This window comes from Symphalangus syndactylus, chromosome 3, assembly GCF_028878055.3.
Source record: "Symphalangus syndactylus isolate Jambi chromosome 3, NHGRI_mSymSyn1-v2.1_pri, whole genome shotgun sequence".
Taxonomy (NCBI): Eukaryota; Metazoa; Chordata; class Mammalia; order Primates; family Hylobatidae; genus Symphalangus; species Symphalangus syndactylus.
In genome coordinates this window covers 121975954-121993640 of record NC_072425.2, presented here as the reverse complement: position 1 = coordinate 121993640, position 17687 = coordinate 121975954, and the positions used below count along the sequence as shown (strand labels likewise).

General features: G+C 35.4%; 1 protein-coding gene across 3 annotated transcripts in view; it reads left to right on the top strand.

Annotated features, from left to right (window-relative positions):
- Positions 1-16377, top strand: part of LOC134736030 (BEN domain-containing protein 2-like) — an 816235-nt gene extending 799858 nt beyond the window's left edge. For all 3 annotated transcript variants that reach the window (XM_063635057.1, XM_063635061.1, XM_063635063.1), the window contains one exon: positions 16215-16377. In XM_063635057.1, coding sequence (XP_063491127.1) covers positions 16215-16272 — 58 coding nt within the window. In that variant the 3' untranslated portion in view covers positions 16273-16377. The remainder of the gene's footprint in view (positions 1-16214) is intronic.
- Positions 16378-17687: the final 1310 nt, after the last annotated feature.

The window sequence follows — 17687 nt, the reverse complement described above, 5'->3', positions numbered from 1 at the left end:
TCAGGAGTTCGAGACCAGCCTGGCCAACATGTTGAAACCCTGTCTCTGCTAAAAATACAAAATTAGTTGGGTGTGGTGGTGCACATCTGTAATCCTAGCTACTTGGGAGGCTGAGGAAGGAGAATCACTTGAAACTGGCAGGCAGAGGGTGCAGTGAGCCGAGATCGTGCCATTCCACTCCAGCCTGGGCAAAAAAGCAAAAAAAAAAAAAAAAAAAAAAAGATGAGAAAAATATTGTCCACTCTCTTCTCAAAGTGTATTCAAATTACTATGAAGAGTTCTTTAATTTTGACATCTTTTCCAAAATGTTGCCTTTGTTACAAGCTGTCCTCTCTCCATTGTTGTAGTGAATAGGCCAATAACTTTGAGTGCATGATGAGTCCAAGCAATGGAATTTGCTGGTTATTTGTCAGTCACCTTTTTGGTGAAGAACATGACCCATTTCCTTCCAGTAACAGTTGGCAGTCATTTACAGAGTTGCTGTTTGCTTGTCTCTTTGATTTTTCTTCTTGTGAAATAGAATGAAGATGGGAAAAGCATTAAGTGCTGCTAAAATCTGTGTACAGTCCAGACTGTCTTTTTCTGGCAAAGAAATGCTACTTACTTCATTTATCTTGTAATCTGTGACAGTGCTTCTTAGAGAGACCCAGTGGGTAAAGATTAAATACCAAAATTAAAATGTCACTTGGTACTTTCAAAGTGAGACTATTACTTGTATTTTAATATTTCTAATGAGCATTATCTATTTACTAAAATTAATAAGTTTAAAAAAATAGTAGTCTATTAAAGAAACCCAGATATCTTTTGTTACTGAGCAAAGGCAAAGTTGAAATTTTGACATTTGTCTGTAGGAAGAAAGAGACTGTTGAAAATGAGCTGGAAATGATTAGCAGAAAAGAACTCCTCCATGTTAGTAACCAAGTAACCAAGCAATTAATTAACAACACTCATTTGTTCACGCAGTCGTTCATTCAACAAATATACACGGGAGCTAATTACATTCTAGCATCAAATTTCTTTCAAGATTATAGTCTAGTGAACAGTATATAAAGGAGCAAGATATTTATCCTTGACCCCAAAGGAAAGTGTATGACATACAGAATAGAAAGTGATGAAAAGGAGGGCATATCTGTGTTCTATGAACTGTATTCTCAGCCACCTTCCTTTGCCCTGCCCACGCCTTCCTCCAGTCTACATATTGAGCCCTGACTATACACAGATTAAGATTGTGTGTCTAGAATAATCTGAATGCACAGTAACATTTCACTTGCCTGGAAATTAGAATTCCAGCAACTTTCAACACAGTCAATAGTAATCAACAAAAAATAAAAATTCTTATAGGACATGACTATTATCTCTACATAAAGCGTTATTAGACTGAGATTTAATGGTGGAGTAATCGGAATATTTCAGAACGTGAAGAAAATGAAATTGATTTTTGTAACTATTATGATCCAGATGTATGTTAAATATGTTGAGTTACATGATCAGATGTATTCAACCCAGTAACTGTTTAAACTATTGTCACTATACTTACATATGAAACAAAAGGCTCAGAAATTGTAAGATCAAACCAAATTTGAACTTCAGTATTAACTCAAAGCTCATGAAATGATCCTACCATAAAGGCCCTTATCAGATGATTTCTCATGTTATAATATCCCTTGTGTATATTACGCAATTGGTTTTGGAAACCAAATTTCCTTAGAACTTGGTTATAAAACAAAATGATGAAAAAGTTAAAAAATACTGGGAGGAATGGAGAAGAAATTAGAGATTTAAAATATGTAACTTCTAAAAATAATAAATATAGGCAATTTTAACTAATGTAGCTACTTAAGTTGCCTTTGAGAAACCATGATTTTCATTTTTCATGAAGAGTAAATTTTTGGAAGCGAGACAGTGCTGCTCACCCAGTCATGGCCTCTGTTCTACCAGACTTTTAGTTTCTCATTTGTTTGTAGTGATCTTCAGGATTTTTAGAATGCTGGAGTCAGTGCTGACATCTCGGTCCTGAAAAGGAGAGGAAAAATGTCAGCTCTAAAGCTAATCCCAGTGTGTTCTCTACACATATTTTTTAACCTTCTGGTATGGTTATCTATTATGGTTTAGAGGACATCTCACATTATATTAGCATACCTATTTGTCATATTGTATTAGTATTATATTGTAATATATTTACAGAATTCTTGGTCAGATACACAACAGAAAAATTATAGAGAATCTAAATCATTGTTTTTGTTGGTCTATCAGTTGCCAAAAAGTACTCACTTATTATGTTTCAATAATTAGAATATGAATGAAAAAGAATGAATATTTGAATGTTGTTTTAGCTTTCTTGTTTTGATCTGCTAAAATATGACTGTTTCTAACCCTGTAATCTTCCTGCTGGTCCTTGATATTTCTTTCCCTGCACTACCCAGCACTAAGCTTTCTCTTATATCTTTCCTTCCCTGCATTGGAATTATTTTGCAGTGTACCTATTGATTTCTCTAACAGAGTATGTTTTATCATATTAATTTGAAATCTTTTCCATTTCTGTAGAGTTAATAGTTCCTCTTTGATCTATAGCCTTCTTTTAGATTTTGCCCAAGGTCACATTGTAAATCTAGAATCCATACACATACAAAATGTTATTATGATATTACAGTTATACAGTGTAAACCAATACATTTTTCTTATATGCTATAGAGATACAACTGAAATGACAAAGTGATGGATAGACAGCTACACTCCACTTTGTACTGATTATAGAACAATCAACTCTGTGTTTCATTTTGTTAGTTCCACCACGTTATTTAGTAAACTCATCTAAATTACTTGTTTCCCTTACAGTTATTTCCATATCTAGAAAAGTTTAAATACATCTTAGTATTTTCATGAAATAATAAAATACAGTGCTCTAAATAAATTAGGATCTATGAAATGAGAGAAGAAAATCTAGGTCACTAATTTTAGTTCATATCAAATTAGCATGGCTTAGAGGCATTACGATGCTTTTTAATTCTATCTTTAGCAGCTCAAAAATCTTTACAATTTTTAGGTGATTCTTACACAAAACCTTTGTGGCAGACAGATGGCTAATTTAACTTATGAGAAAACGAGAACATCAGAAGTCAAAAGATCAACCTGAACCACTAACCAAAGAAAAAATAAAAGCAAATGTAACTCTATTCTCTTTGTATTTCTTTTTATTTTGAAAATAAAATCCTATAAAGTTTCTAATTTTGAAAATAAAATTCTCTAAAGTTATAATTATAGCATATCATTGTTTCCTGACTACTCTATTCCTAGATGTTTTCACTTACTCAACCATAGACGAAGAATAGTAAGTGTAGAAAGGATGCCGTGAGCCTATTTTGGTAAGTTTCTAGTTTTGGGACTGCTGCCCAAATGTATTTACCACTAATAAGTATATAGTGTAATAGTACTTATATTTTAAAAATAATTCAGTTTTATTATGTGCTTTGTGCAGAGCAATTAAAAGTACAAAAATGACAATATGGACATATATATATACATATTCTACATATAGTGGAAATGTAGGTGGCATTTCTCTTCTATTTAAAATTTTTCCATAGTTTTCAAATTTTCCATGGTGAAATTATATTGATTTGAGGTAATAAAAATTACTTAAGGCCAGGCGTGATGGCTCACGCCTATAATCCCAACACTTTGGGAGGCCGAGGTGGGCGAATCACCTGAGGTCAGGAGTTTGAGACCAGTGTGGCCAACATGGTGAAACCTTGTCTCTACTAAAAATACAAAAATTAACCGAGCATAATGAGGGGCACCTATAAGCCCAGCTACTTGGGAGGCTGAGGCAAGGGAATCGCTTGAACCTGAGAGGTGGAAGTTGCAGTGAGCTAAGACTGTGCCATTGCAATCTAGCCTGAGTGACAAGAGCAAAACTCCATCTAAAAAAAAAAAAAAATACTTAACCATGGCATTTTTTCTTTCACTAGAATTCTTTCTAAAGCCCAGTATGGTGGCTCACACCTGTAGTCCTACCTGAGTCGGGAGGATCATTTGAGCTCAAGAGTTTGAGGCTTCAGTGAGCTATGATTGTGCCACTGCACTGCAGCCTTGGTGATAGAGTGAGACCATGTCAAAAACAAAAAAATTATTCCTAGTAATAATTTACCATAATCACCATAATTAGGAATGAATATGTACAGACACACATATTGTATTGAAATTTAAAAAGCATTTTATATCTGTTTATACATTTTTATATAAAAATTTTCTACCCTGAATCTATCTTTTTATTATTTAGGAGGTCACTTTCTAAAATTTTAAATCTAACAAACCACACATAAAAGGTTAAAGCACAGTAGCACAGTCTGCCAAGAAATTCAGACAGGGATAAAACATTGGGAGTCCAGTCACTAAATCTAAATACGGAAACAAGGATGGAGTATATGTCAACCAAAGGCTTTAATTTTGTGACCTCTGAAAGTATTGTTGAGAAACAGAAGGAACAAACTCCTGTTGCCAGACAAGCTAAGTTGCCCACAAACAGCCTGGCATTGTACAATCTCAATTGCTTTTTAAAGGAACGTCCTGTTCAAATAATGATTATGTACTTCACATTCATCCTTATACAAGAAAAGGTTTATTATGACTCATTTATTTTCTTGGAAAAACCCACCAACATCTCAATTTATGTTACACTGAGATAAATAAAGAATCACATTTGTAATACAAAAAAGCCACAGCAGCAGCACAGAAGTTGCAATCAAGCAAGCTAACAATTTTTTTTCTCAAGAAAATGTTAACAGGTTTTCAAACCGTTTCTGCTCCCACATCCACAGCATGAATCCTTATGTTCTCAGTTGGTTAAAATTGTATTTAGGTATCTGCAAGATAGTTATGATCATTGAAAAAACATGGGTGACATTCAAGTCTTCATTTTCTAATCAATCTTAAATTTTAACACATCTCACCCACCAAAGCAAAGAGAAAATTCCAAGGTCCAATTTCCCAGACTTCTCCCTTTCCTTAACTCTATGTGTTATTCACACAATGACTAAAATTATTTTTCAGGTTAGCCACTTACGTGGCTCTATATCTCTAGCTCCATATCTCCTGAGCTAAATTCAGCACATATATTTACCATGATATACTGGTCGATCATCTTTTATCAAGCCTGGTTTTTGTATGGACAAAAACTAAAGCCAGGTATTATTTTCCTACTTCTGTTCCCAACTCAGGCTTCTTCCATGTGTCAAGTTAATTAATTGCTCACTATGACAGAGACTTGGAATCTATGTATTTCTACTCCCACCCCTGGCCTGCCCTTCTCTCATTGGATCTGGAGAGTGATCTCCCTCACCCACCTTACACCCTTATCAAAGAAAACGGTTCTGAAAAACTTCAGCTAAGAAAGTATCTTAAGACCGAGACTGGGGAAAGAGGGAGTATGCTGAATGTCGTTAGGAAGTAGGTAAGAATTTGTTTAATTTCCTATTCCACAGGAGGCCTGGAGTAAAAGAGTATTATTACATAAACACATTGATCAAAAAGAAAGGAACCCAATTCTTTAATTCTTCCTTTACTTGTCCCAAAGTTGGTGGACAGAGCCATGAAGGATCTAAAAGAAGTGAACCACTGCACTCCAGCCTGGGTGACAGAGTGAGGCTCTGTCTCAATAAATAAATAAATAAATAAATAAATAAATAAATAAATAAATAAATAAATAAAATAAAGTAAAAAGTAAAAACAGTAGGTAGCTGATTGTTCTAATATCAATAATTTATTTTATTTTATTTTTGAGACAGAGTTTTACTCTGTCACCCAGGCTGGAGTGCAGTGGCGCGATCTCCGCTCACTGCAAGCTCCATCTCCTGGGTTCACGCCATTCTCCTGCCTCAGTCTCCTGAGTAGCTGGGACTACAGGCACCCACCACCATGCCTGGCTAAATATTTATATTTTTAGTAGAGACAACCAGGATGGTCTCGGTCTCCTGACCTCATGATCTGCCCACCTCGGCCTCCCAAAGTGCTGGGATTACAGGCCTGAGCCACCGCGCCCGGCCTAATATGAATAATTTAATTCCTCAAGATGTACACACGTCTGGAGGTCCATGGGGGTTTTCAAAACAGACAGATGTACATTTCTGCCTGCTTTTGCAAAGAAAGTTGATTGCTGTATCTAATTACATGACCCAGTGGAGTGTGGGAAATGAGGGGAATCAAATTTCAATTGTGATCTTCATACCAAACTCAGTAGGAGAACGCCCTAGGTCAAAGAGTATAAAGTCAAATATGTTTAGAGACAGGTGATAGTTGAAGCAAGCCAGTTATGGCAACAACGTAAAGCGCATTATTCCAAACACGCAGTAAGAATTTGTCCCCCTCCCAAAAAAAAGGTAAAAAAAAAAAAAAATCAGAATCAGGGGGTGGAAGATGAGATAAAACTCTTATTTTGGAATGTGGTATTAAGCAAGCTGATTTTGATTTAAGAAACAGAAAGTCTTGGCATTTGTAAACGTGTTTTTAAATGGAGCGGTATAGATTTTTAGTTTAAATCTTCCAAGTGGAATGAGAAAATTAGGAGCCTTTATGCAGAAATGATGTGAGTCAGCTATGCTTTCTGAACTTCTACACTTTTCCTTGCTCCTCTGGGCTCATTGAAGGAAAACTCAGAAGGAAGCTTCATTCTCAAGACAGAGTCACTTTCTTAAACCACTAGTGCATGTGGCCACATTAATGCCCTAGAGCCCTATGTCAGAATAATAATTATAAAAAATAAAACTATGAAAAGAGAGAAAGAACTAAATTTGGATTTACTGGAGTGCTGGGCAAAGTTTCTAGATATATTGTTATTTACAACCCACAAAATTAAACATAAGGAGGACACCGTCATCAAAGATTTAATTGTGTCATTATGTTTTACGTATCTCTATTTGAACATCTGCTTGGGTGTTCTCCATTCTCTCTCAAAGAGTGACAGATATCATGAAACCAGATTTAGAATTTGAGTCATGCTACCCTCAGCACCACATGATTTATCAGTGCCCACTCCCAATCCAGGATGCCACACTGCCCTTTGTTGTCATATCTCGGTCTTTGGTCTGTGACAGTTTTTCTGTATCTCCTTGATTTTTATGACCTTGACATTGTAGAAGAGGCATTTTGTAGAATGTCTCTCATCGAAGCTTGTCTGATGCTTCCTCATATTTAGATTGTGAATTTTGAGGAAAGAGACCACAAAGGAGGAGTGTGCTGAGAAAGGACTAATTACATATATTATTTGTGTTTTTCTAAAAAGAGCATTGAACTTTTCTGTCATTTATTTATTTATTCAATCATTCCTTTACAAAGCTATGCATCACTTAATGACAAGGATATGTTTGAGAAATGTGTCATTAGGCAATTTCATTATGCAAGCATTATGGAGTGCACAGCCTACTCCACACCTACGCTGTATGGTATAGCCTATTGCTCCTAGGCCATAAACCCGTATAGCATGTTACTGTATTGAATGCTGCAGTTAACTATAACACAGTGGTAAGTGTTTGTGTATCTAAACATATAAAAGGTACATTAAAACATCGTATAAAAGATAAAAAATGGCCGGGCGCGGTGGCTCACGCTTGTAATCCCAGCACTTTGGGAGGCCGAGGCGGGCGGATCACGAGGTCAGGAGATCGAGACCATCCTGGCTAACACGGTGAAACCCCGTCTCTACTAAAAATACAAAAAATTAGCCGGGCGTGGTGGCGGGCGCCTGTAGTCCCAGCTACTCGGAGAGGCTGAGGCAGGAGAATGGCGTGAACCCGGGAGGCGGAGCTTGCAGTGAGCCGAGATCGCGCCACTGCACTCCAGCCTGGGTGCCTGGGTGACAGAGCGAGACTCTTTCTCAAAAAAAAAAAAAAAAAAAAAAAGATAAAAAATGGTACATCTTTATAGGGTACTTACGATAAATGAACTTTTCAGGACAGGAAGTTGCTCTGTGTGAGTCAGTGAGCGAATGAGTAATGAGTGAATGCGAAGTCCTAGGACATTACTGTAAACTACTACAAACTTTATGAACATACACTTAGGCAATACCAAATTTATTAAAAAATACTTTCCTGTCTTCGTAATATATTTATCTTGGCTTACTGTAACTTTTTTACTATATAAACTTCTTGGTTTTTAAAATTTTTGACTCTTTTGTAATAACATTTAGCTTGAAACACATATAGTACAGCTGTGTAAAAGTATTTTCTTTCTTTATAACCTTATTTGATAAGCTTTTTCTGTTTAAAATGCGTATTATTACTTTTTTTTTTTACTTTGAAAACTTTTTAATTAAAAACTGAGAGCCAACACACACATGAGCCTAGGCCTATACAGGGTCAGGATCATCAATATCACTCTTTTTCACCTCCACATCTTGTCTCCCTGGAAGGTCTTCAGGGGCAAACAAACATGGAGCTGTCATCTCCTATGATGACACTGCCTTCTTCTGGAATCCCTCCTGAAGGACATGCCTGAGGCTGTCTCACAGTTAATTTTAAAAACAATCAGTATAAGAAGTACACTATAAAATAATGATATACTGTACAGTATAGCAAAAATTAGACAATAAATTTTCAGCTCCATTATAATCTTATGTGACCATCGTCTTATATACAGTCTATTCTTGACCAAAATGTCTTTATGTAGTACATGACTATATATCAGTATGAACTCATGAATATTTATTTAATTGTTTGTGATGTCATTTAGTTTATTATGTATTTTGAAAAAAGTAGTATACTTGGTTTATATAAATCAAAATGCAAATGATATCTGCTCTTTGCATCTGGTTATATCTGAGTCCTTTATAAGTATTTTTTGGTTTTCCCTTTTTAAGTACAAAAGCCTTTTGAAATAATTAGGTAAATTTTCCTATAGAATAGCTCACATTCAGGATTTAGCTGACTTCTTGCTTGTGGTGGTGTTTAACTACTTCATTTATGCCCCAGATTTGTTGTGAAAGTTACTTCTTTTCTTTTTTCGAGACAAGTCCTCACTTTGTCATCCAGGCTGAAGTGCAATGGCGCAGTTTTGGCTCATTGCAACCTCTGCCTCCCAGGTTAAAGCGAATCTCTTGCCTCAGCCTCCTGAGTAGTTTGGATCACAGGTGTGTGCCACCACGTGCAGCTACTTTTTGTATTTTTAGTAGAGAAAGAGTTTTGCCATGTTGGCTATGCTGGTCTCGAATTCCTGGCTTCAGGTGATCCACCTGACTCGGCCCCCCAGAGTGCTGGGATTACAGGTGTGAGCCACCGTGCCTAGCCTGAAAGTTACTTCTAAAATTATGATTAGATTCAGGCTAATTTTATTTTGCAAGAATACTTCTTAGGTGATGCTGATTACTTCATACTGTAGACTATTAGAAAGTATATAACACCTGTACTCTCTCAGCTTTAATGATACTAGAAATAATCTGTGGGTTCAGCGTGATCCTTTCTTTATAAAGGTCCTGGTGAACCTTTACTAATGATTTTACCACCCACTGATTGCCATTGTCATGGTCATATCTGTCATTACAACCTGCGAGATTATAGTTTTTTTCTAATTTTTTATCCATTTATTAATTAACTGGACTTCTTAATACAAGAATTTTCCCTTATGTACTAGCTCCTAATTTTGTTAGCCTGAAACACAATTCACATGAGAAGATAAAGATAAAGACTTAATTATTTCACTTTAATTATCAAATTCAGAAATATAATTCACATGAAAAGATCGAGATAAAGACTTAATTATTTCACTTTAATTATCAATTAATTGGTGCCCTGGCAACTTTTACTGGTGCTCAAGAGTTTTGTTTTGTTTCTCATACTAAGAAACTTAGTTCATACTCACCGCTTTTAATGTACCGTATGTGTTTTAATACTCATTTAAAGACATCATTCTTTCTGAAGTTAAAATTTCCCCGTCTTGCTCCGTGGAAGTCCTTCAGTTTGGCTCTTTTGCCTCTTTAGTATGACCCATGAGAGCTTCCTTGCTTTCTGGTTCAAGAAAGCATTCTACATTTATGTCATAAATTTTCTGCCCCCTGCCTTGGATCAGCTACTTCTCCAAGAAGCCCTTACCTTCTTTAGTGGTAAATAGTTTTTAGAAATTATATGGGAAACTAGAGGTGATTATTACTACTAGACTGTTATAACTCTAGGCCTTTTTCACAAAGATAGGAAATACATATTTTGCTAAAACTGGAGGTATTATGAATTTGCAATTGTATTTTCGAATCGTATTTAAGATTCCAACACTATTACTTATTATATTTGAATTTATGTAGGCAATTCTTTTCTTCCATGCTGAAAATAATGATGACAATAATCATAACATTATTATACTTTTTAACTTACAATCCACTCTAAACTGGCCTCAAAGTCACCTTATTCTATCACATATTGCAATTTCCTTATGTCTTAGTTTTTCAGATTTGAAAATTGTATATTCTGTAGTTTGCCAAAAAATTATTTAAAATTGATGTCCAAAAATAAAAGACAATGTTCTAGATATGATTTAGGTAGTCCCAGAATTAGTGAAATGGTGTTTTCCCTTTAATTGTTTTATAGAATACATAGCATCAACAACTCAGTGAGAACTTTCTTATGGAAATTCTGCTGCCCCAAGTGCCTTGTTTCTCAACATTACCTCCATGGTAGGCAGAATAATGGACTCTCAGACCTGTCCATGTCCCAATTACCCGCATCTGTGAATAAGTTACCTTACACGGCAAAAGAAACTCTGCAGATATGATGAAGTCTCTTGAGAAGGAGAGAATACCCTGCATCATCCAGATGCACCGAATTTAATCCCAAAAGTCTTTATAAGGGAAAGAGGGCAGCAAAAGAGTAAAGAAGAAGATGTGAAAACAGAAGCATAGATCAGAATGACACAGGGCCATGAGCTAAAAAATTTTGGCAGCCTCTAAAAACCAGGAAATGTAAGAGTAAGAATTGTCCCCTAGAGCTTCTAGAAGTAACACAGCCCTGCCCACACCTTCATATGAGCCCAGTGAAACCCATTTCAGACTCTGACTTCCAAAACTATAAGCCAATAAATGTGTTGTGTCACGTCACTACATTTGTGATAATGTTTACAAAAGCAGTAGTAAATTAACCCACCTCTCCACATACGTGTTCTTCATGGTGTGCATTATGACTTGCAGGTATTTCATTTATTGGCCTGTGGACTTATTAAGTCCCTCTTCTCTACTGGAACGTAAGCTTTATGAAGTCAAGACTCTGTTCTTATTGACTTATACTATTCTCACCAAGTATAATATGTAATTAGTAATGTCAAAATAAATATTTTTGAGTGAATTAAGATGTATACAATCTAAAATTGTTCTGGTCCACATTAAACTTATGAAAGAATGAAATAACCTGAGGTTTTTGTTCTCTGAAATAAGCTATTGCCAGACCTGTAGAGGAGCAATGGATTACACGCATCTAGTAGAGGAGCAATGGACTACATGCATTACCTCCCAGCCATGCAGACTTTAATTTTGTAACTTCAATTGTAGTTTAATTACTAACTCATATGGCCACATTCTCTATTAGTCAGCAGAAGTCCTTATGGACAAGGTTAATACTGTATTTTTGTTTTACTAATAAATCCTTATATTCTAATTCAGTTACCTGACATTTATTAGATACTCAATAAATAAATATTCAATGGACGAAAATAAATGAAGAAATGTTATGATTAACTCAGTAATTCATATTCTTCGACATTTATCTCCCTCATTTAATTTCAAATTTTAAACTGATTGCCCTATATTATCAAATATTTTTCTAAATTAATTTTCATTCATAAATTTGCTGTATTTGATATATATTCTTCCTTTCACACTAAATCATTTATATTTTACAACATATACTGATGATATTTGTTTAATGTGATGTGACCATTGTTTTAGGTGATGTGGGTATTGAAGCAAAGAAGATGGACAATTCGTTATTTCCTAGAAGCCCATTTTGTAGAACTAGACAGACAACAAATAAATAAATGAAAGAAAGTGTCAGTTAGTGATAAGTGCCTTGTAAAGAAACCAATTTATCTTGATAATTTTGTTTTTATTCTCTGCATTCCAATTTCTGTGCTTTCAATTTTTATGCCGTTCTACAGGCATGAAATGTCTTTCCGTCTCTTGTATTTGCACACGAAACAGCTTGGGTTTTGCAATCGGAAGAGTGAACTTAAGTTTGATATCCACTGGAGATTAACAATGTGACCTCATACAAGAGTTTTAATGTGGGTGAGGCCAGTTTACCATCTGTAAAATGGGAATATAGCACTAACATCTTCTTCACTGTGGTGCTGAGTGAACAATGCCCATTGTACATAAAGCACTCACCACAATGCCTGGCACAGAATAGGCTCTCCTTAAATATAGTCCCCTTTGTTCTTCATTTGTGTATTCAAAACCCTGTCATTCTTTAAAGCCCTGAGCACTTTTAAATCCATGTTTTTCTAAAGTCCATTTATAGCACTCTTAGTTTGTCTTGCCCTTTAGAGGATTTTCTACTTCTCTTTTGTTGTCACATATTTTCCCCTGTGCTTATGCTTTTGTCCTTCAGTCTACACTTAGCCTTTTGAAAGCAGACCTCCCTCTCCCCTCAATATTACCTTTCTTGTCTTCTCAGAAGATTTGGCACAATGCTCACAAGAAAGGTGGCTTGTGATACTAGAGAGAGCTGGCCTAGGGATGAGAAAAACTGGACTCTCATTCTGATTCATCTCATCTCTTGACAAGTATGCAGGCTCATTAATCATGAGGTGAAGAAGCTATTACTTGCCTGTGCTATCTAGCTCACTTGTGAGGGTGCAGTATAAAAAGTACAAAAGGAAACATGTGGCACAGCACCTGTTTTCAGGGCTGTATAAGATAATAACACTAAGCTAACGCTAATGATCAACAGACTGTTAAGCTCTAGTAAGAGCTTAATTTACCAGACACCTGTCATCTTTTCTGCAACCAAGTTCTGAGAGACAGTCTGGAATAATGATGAAGAACCACATTCTCCAGCTGGGCCACCTGAATTTGAATTCTGGCTCTGCCACTTCCTTGCTTTGTGACCTTGGGAAGGTGTTCAAGCTCTGTGCTTCATTTTTCTTATCTGTAAAATGGGATTAATAATATTATCCACATCATACCAGCATCATATGTATTAAATGAGTAAAACATTGAAATATATATATATATATATATATATATATATATATACACATAGCACTATATGTAAAAGATCCATTCCCCAAATCATCTTATTTAAGGTAATATAATTTTTAAAAGGAGATAGTATAGTAGAGAGAAGAGTATTTCCAGTGGTGTTCAAGGCCTGGGCAGAACAGACAGAATTTCTAAAATGCTCAAGCAAAACCTTATTCTTATTTAATATATTATTTATTTAATTATTTTGTCTAGACATGTAGATATGTTTAATATTTAGCCCCAATGTGCCAGATAAGCTTTACTATCTCATTCTCACCGATAAGGAAGTGGAAGCTCACAAAAATCCCATACATTGCCTGAATAAACACTGGTAGAATTTGCCAGGTATGAATTCAAGGCAGTTTGATTCTGAATTTTAAGCTATTTCAGGTAAACCACAAAAACAATAAGGCAATATTATTTAGAACTTTGAACCATTCCAAATGCAGAACATGCTGCCTTTTGTGCCAAGAAAAGGGCTACAAAATCCCCCAGGACACAGCTGCCTTAGCAAAGGTAGTCTCTGCCCATGACTGCTATGGGAAATGGACCAGTCAATATTAACTGAGATAAAGTGTCCTCAGTGTTACCTACTGGCTGGTCTGTTGTCAGAAGAGGGCATCTGTAGGAAGGTATAGAAGAATCTTCAGCACAAATGTGGGTTCAGTTGCTACTGTATCGCTTTGCAGCTGTTCTGCCTTGAGTAAATTTTGAAGATCAAATAAAATAATATTTTTTGGAAACATGACGTATAGTATCAAATATAAAATAACAGTTTTGCCTTCTGAATTACAGAACTATGGTTCTAGAGCCCTATTCCTTCACCTGTGATGCTATAACCTTTGCATGTGTCTTTTATAATAATCTAAGCCCATCATGTTACTCTTTGTATATGGACAAAGAAATTTGAGTCTTTATTTTTCCTACTTGCTTTAATCTGTTATTTACAATCTTCGACTTTTTTTAAAAAAAGGATGAAGCATTTATTATTTTCTTTATTCAGGATTTATTATTTCCTTTATTCAAAAATAACGTTTTCTGGAGAAGTGCACATGGGTTGCTCTTCATCACACAACTCATAAAGTAACTCCAAATATATATATATATATATATATTTTTTTTTTTTTTTTTTTTTTTTTGAGACAGAGTCTTGCTCTGTCCCCCCAGGCTGGAGTGCAGTGGCGTGATGTCGGCTCACTGCAAGCTCCACCTCCTGGGTTCACGCCATTCTCCCGCCTCAGCCTCCCGAGTAGCTCGGACTACAGGCGCCCGCCAACACGCCCGGCTAATTTTTTGTATTTTTAGTAGAGACGGGGTTTCACCGTGTTAGCCAGGATGGTCTCGATCTCCTGACCTCGTGATCCGCCCGCCTCGGCCTCCCAAAGTGCTGGGATTACAGGCTTGAGCCACCGCGCCCGGCCAAGTAACTCCAAATATATTCTTGATGTTGTTACCTTGTGGAAATATTTGTAAGACCCATATTATATGTTACATTCATTTATTTATTCATACAAGCCAAAACAAATGTATATGATAAGCCACCTACATATTTTACACAAATGATACACAAACATATTTTATGTAAATTATTCACATTGTGCTATATTTTGCTTTTTAATTATTCCCAAACACTAAGTTCTGATAGCAAAGAAAGTCAATACATGCTGAATATATTTATTGAAATATTAAAAATCTGAGAGAGAAGAGATATATTTTTTCCTCATAGAGAAAAAAAATAAACTATGAAGATAACCTGTGATGTGGAATAATAATCAATTATATATTTAGATTGTGGAAAACATTTGGTGTAAAAATTTTTTGATAAATATTTACTGAGCTCCTGTATAAACAAGAACTGAAACTCTCTGATCCAGATAATGTAGTAAAAATGAACAGACACAGTCCTGGCTTTTTTTTTTTTTTGGAGACAGAGTCTCGCTCTGTCGTTCAGGCTGGGGTGCCATGGTGCGATCTCAGCTCACTGCTCAAATGCTTTTCTTTAGTTTTTTTCTATTGCTTTCACAAATCTTTACAAAGCAACCAAACATTTCTTCTACTAAATTATTATTTTATAGTTTTCTCCAATATAATCATTCTAATTAGTTCTCCATGTCAACACACTTCATGCTGCCTTTGTTTATCTGATCGTATAGCAGTTTTTCAAATTTGTTTGCAAAATTAAATATTATTATTTTGCCTTAATAGTTTCTAAAAGATCCTCTGGATATCTAGAAAACTCAGTTCTATCTTGAAACAAACATCACGTTAATTTCTTTAACAAGTGCATCACATTGTCAGATTGTGTTGATCTTGTGATGAAATAAAAGCCTCAAAGATTTTCTCACATAAACTCGGTGAAAACATTTCCTCATATGTTTGTGCAAGCAATGTTTAGTGCTATGAATCCATCTAGAGCACACCATGATTTTAGCATTCATCATTCTATTTTATATTTATTCTAGTTTATGTATTCAATATTCTTGTCCTCCCATATGGATACATTGTAGGAGATGCTGAAGGACAGGAAAAGGGATCATTAAAAAAATATTCCCAGTGTTTACTACCATGTATATTAGGTAAATAAATAAAAGGATAAACACATCTTTTAAAAATTAATTAATGTTAATTAAGACCCGCTCCCATTAAATTTTATCCTAGGATTTGAATCCTTTGAAAACAAATCATATTTTAACTATATCACGCATTGACTGTTTCCTGAGTGTTTTATCATGCATGGCCTTGAAAAGCTTCCTCTCTATGTTTTTATCTAAAATGCTTGTAGAAATACTTATGCTCAAATATGAAAGTAGATCCTCCCTGTAATGCATACCTAGAAACCTCTGGCTTGAAATATGCTCCAATAGCAGCAAGCACACTCTACTATGTTAATGACTAGATTAGGATTGTCCTCTAGGAATATATTTCCTCTTTTGTAGCTTCCTCCATAGATGAGGCTATAAGAACAAAGAGGGATGCCACTGTTCATGATATTCCTTGTCTCTTGCAGCTCCTCAGGCAATGCAGGACAACCCAGCTATGCCCACATCCTCAAGCCCAGAAGGTAGAATCAAGCTTTGCTTTCTAGAAGAAGCTCAAAGGATATGGAAACAAAAGTCACAGAGGTGCCATGTTGAGAATACAATAATAAAGTGGAGTGAAAGATATACTTCAGGCAATTCTGAAATGCAGTGGCTTTTTCTTAGAACCAATTTTACTGAGCGGTTCTGGAGAATCATACTTCTGCTCCCCTTGCATTAAGGATTTCTATATCCTAGAATCCCAGGTTTAGGTAAAGAGTTGCAAACTGGAATTCATAAATTATCATAGTCTTCACCCAGTCTGTCTCTTAGAATTTATTTCCCACTGACACAAGCCATTTGTCTGCTTGTATAATCCAGATTTTCCAGGGTAGTGCCCAGTTGGAAAAAAGCACATCACATTGAGCAAGTATTGAAGTGGACTCTGGCTTCTCACCCAATTCTCCAACTTGTGTTTACCAAGTATTGGAGTCAGTTTTTTTACCTGTTGTTCCTATTCATAAAATGAAATTAATGTTTATTTAACATATTGAAATGAAGCATATGAAAAAGTTAGAAGCACTTTACCAAAAAGTGCATTTGAACATTACCTTGCTTCTGGGCTATAGCCTATGACTACTATGAATGAGAGGTATAGTGGCGTGCTCTCTACACCTGGCATTGCGTCTTAGAAGGTAAGAATGATAATGATGCCCCTCCTATACACGAGAACACAGAGGATGGTAGATGTTAAATAACTTGTCTAAGATCTACAGCTCATAAATAGAAGTTGACCTTAGGGCTATTAGATGCCAAAGTCCACACTGATAAGCCGGGCAGAAAGAAAGAGGCTTTTAGACAAAGAAAAAATAAAATAACATGTAATAGTTGATTAGTGCTCTAAGTTTTACTACACAAAATGTGCTGATAGTCCAAAAATATAACTAAGAAGAGTTGGATAAACTGAAAGGGTCCATGAACTTCGAAGGTTTGGAAATGGGATGGTCAAAACCCAAGCACAGAATTTTCTGCCTTCTATGTCAGAGATTTTTATAGTACCTACTCTGTCATTTAAAATGATGTTGTCTCCCCGACTTCACAATGACAGGATTTTATAACATTATGCACATTTAAAATACTACTTATAATAGAATTGCTACATTCATTTATTTTGAGATGATTTTACCTTTGTAATTCTATTTTCCAAGTACACATTTAAGTCAACAATTTGGTTCCTATAAATTATATCCACTCTGTCTACAATTCCTCATTCAGCTTGGGTGGTTGGTAATTACAACTCAGTCACTATAAGAACAACTTCCTCTTACCAAAGTTTTACAAATTTGTGGAGTGAGTCCAGCCAGAAATCAACAAAAAAAATCTATTATTACAACCACTGACCATTTCGCTTCAAAATTTTAATGTTATTTTTGTATAATTTACGTCAAAGAAAATGTACCCCT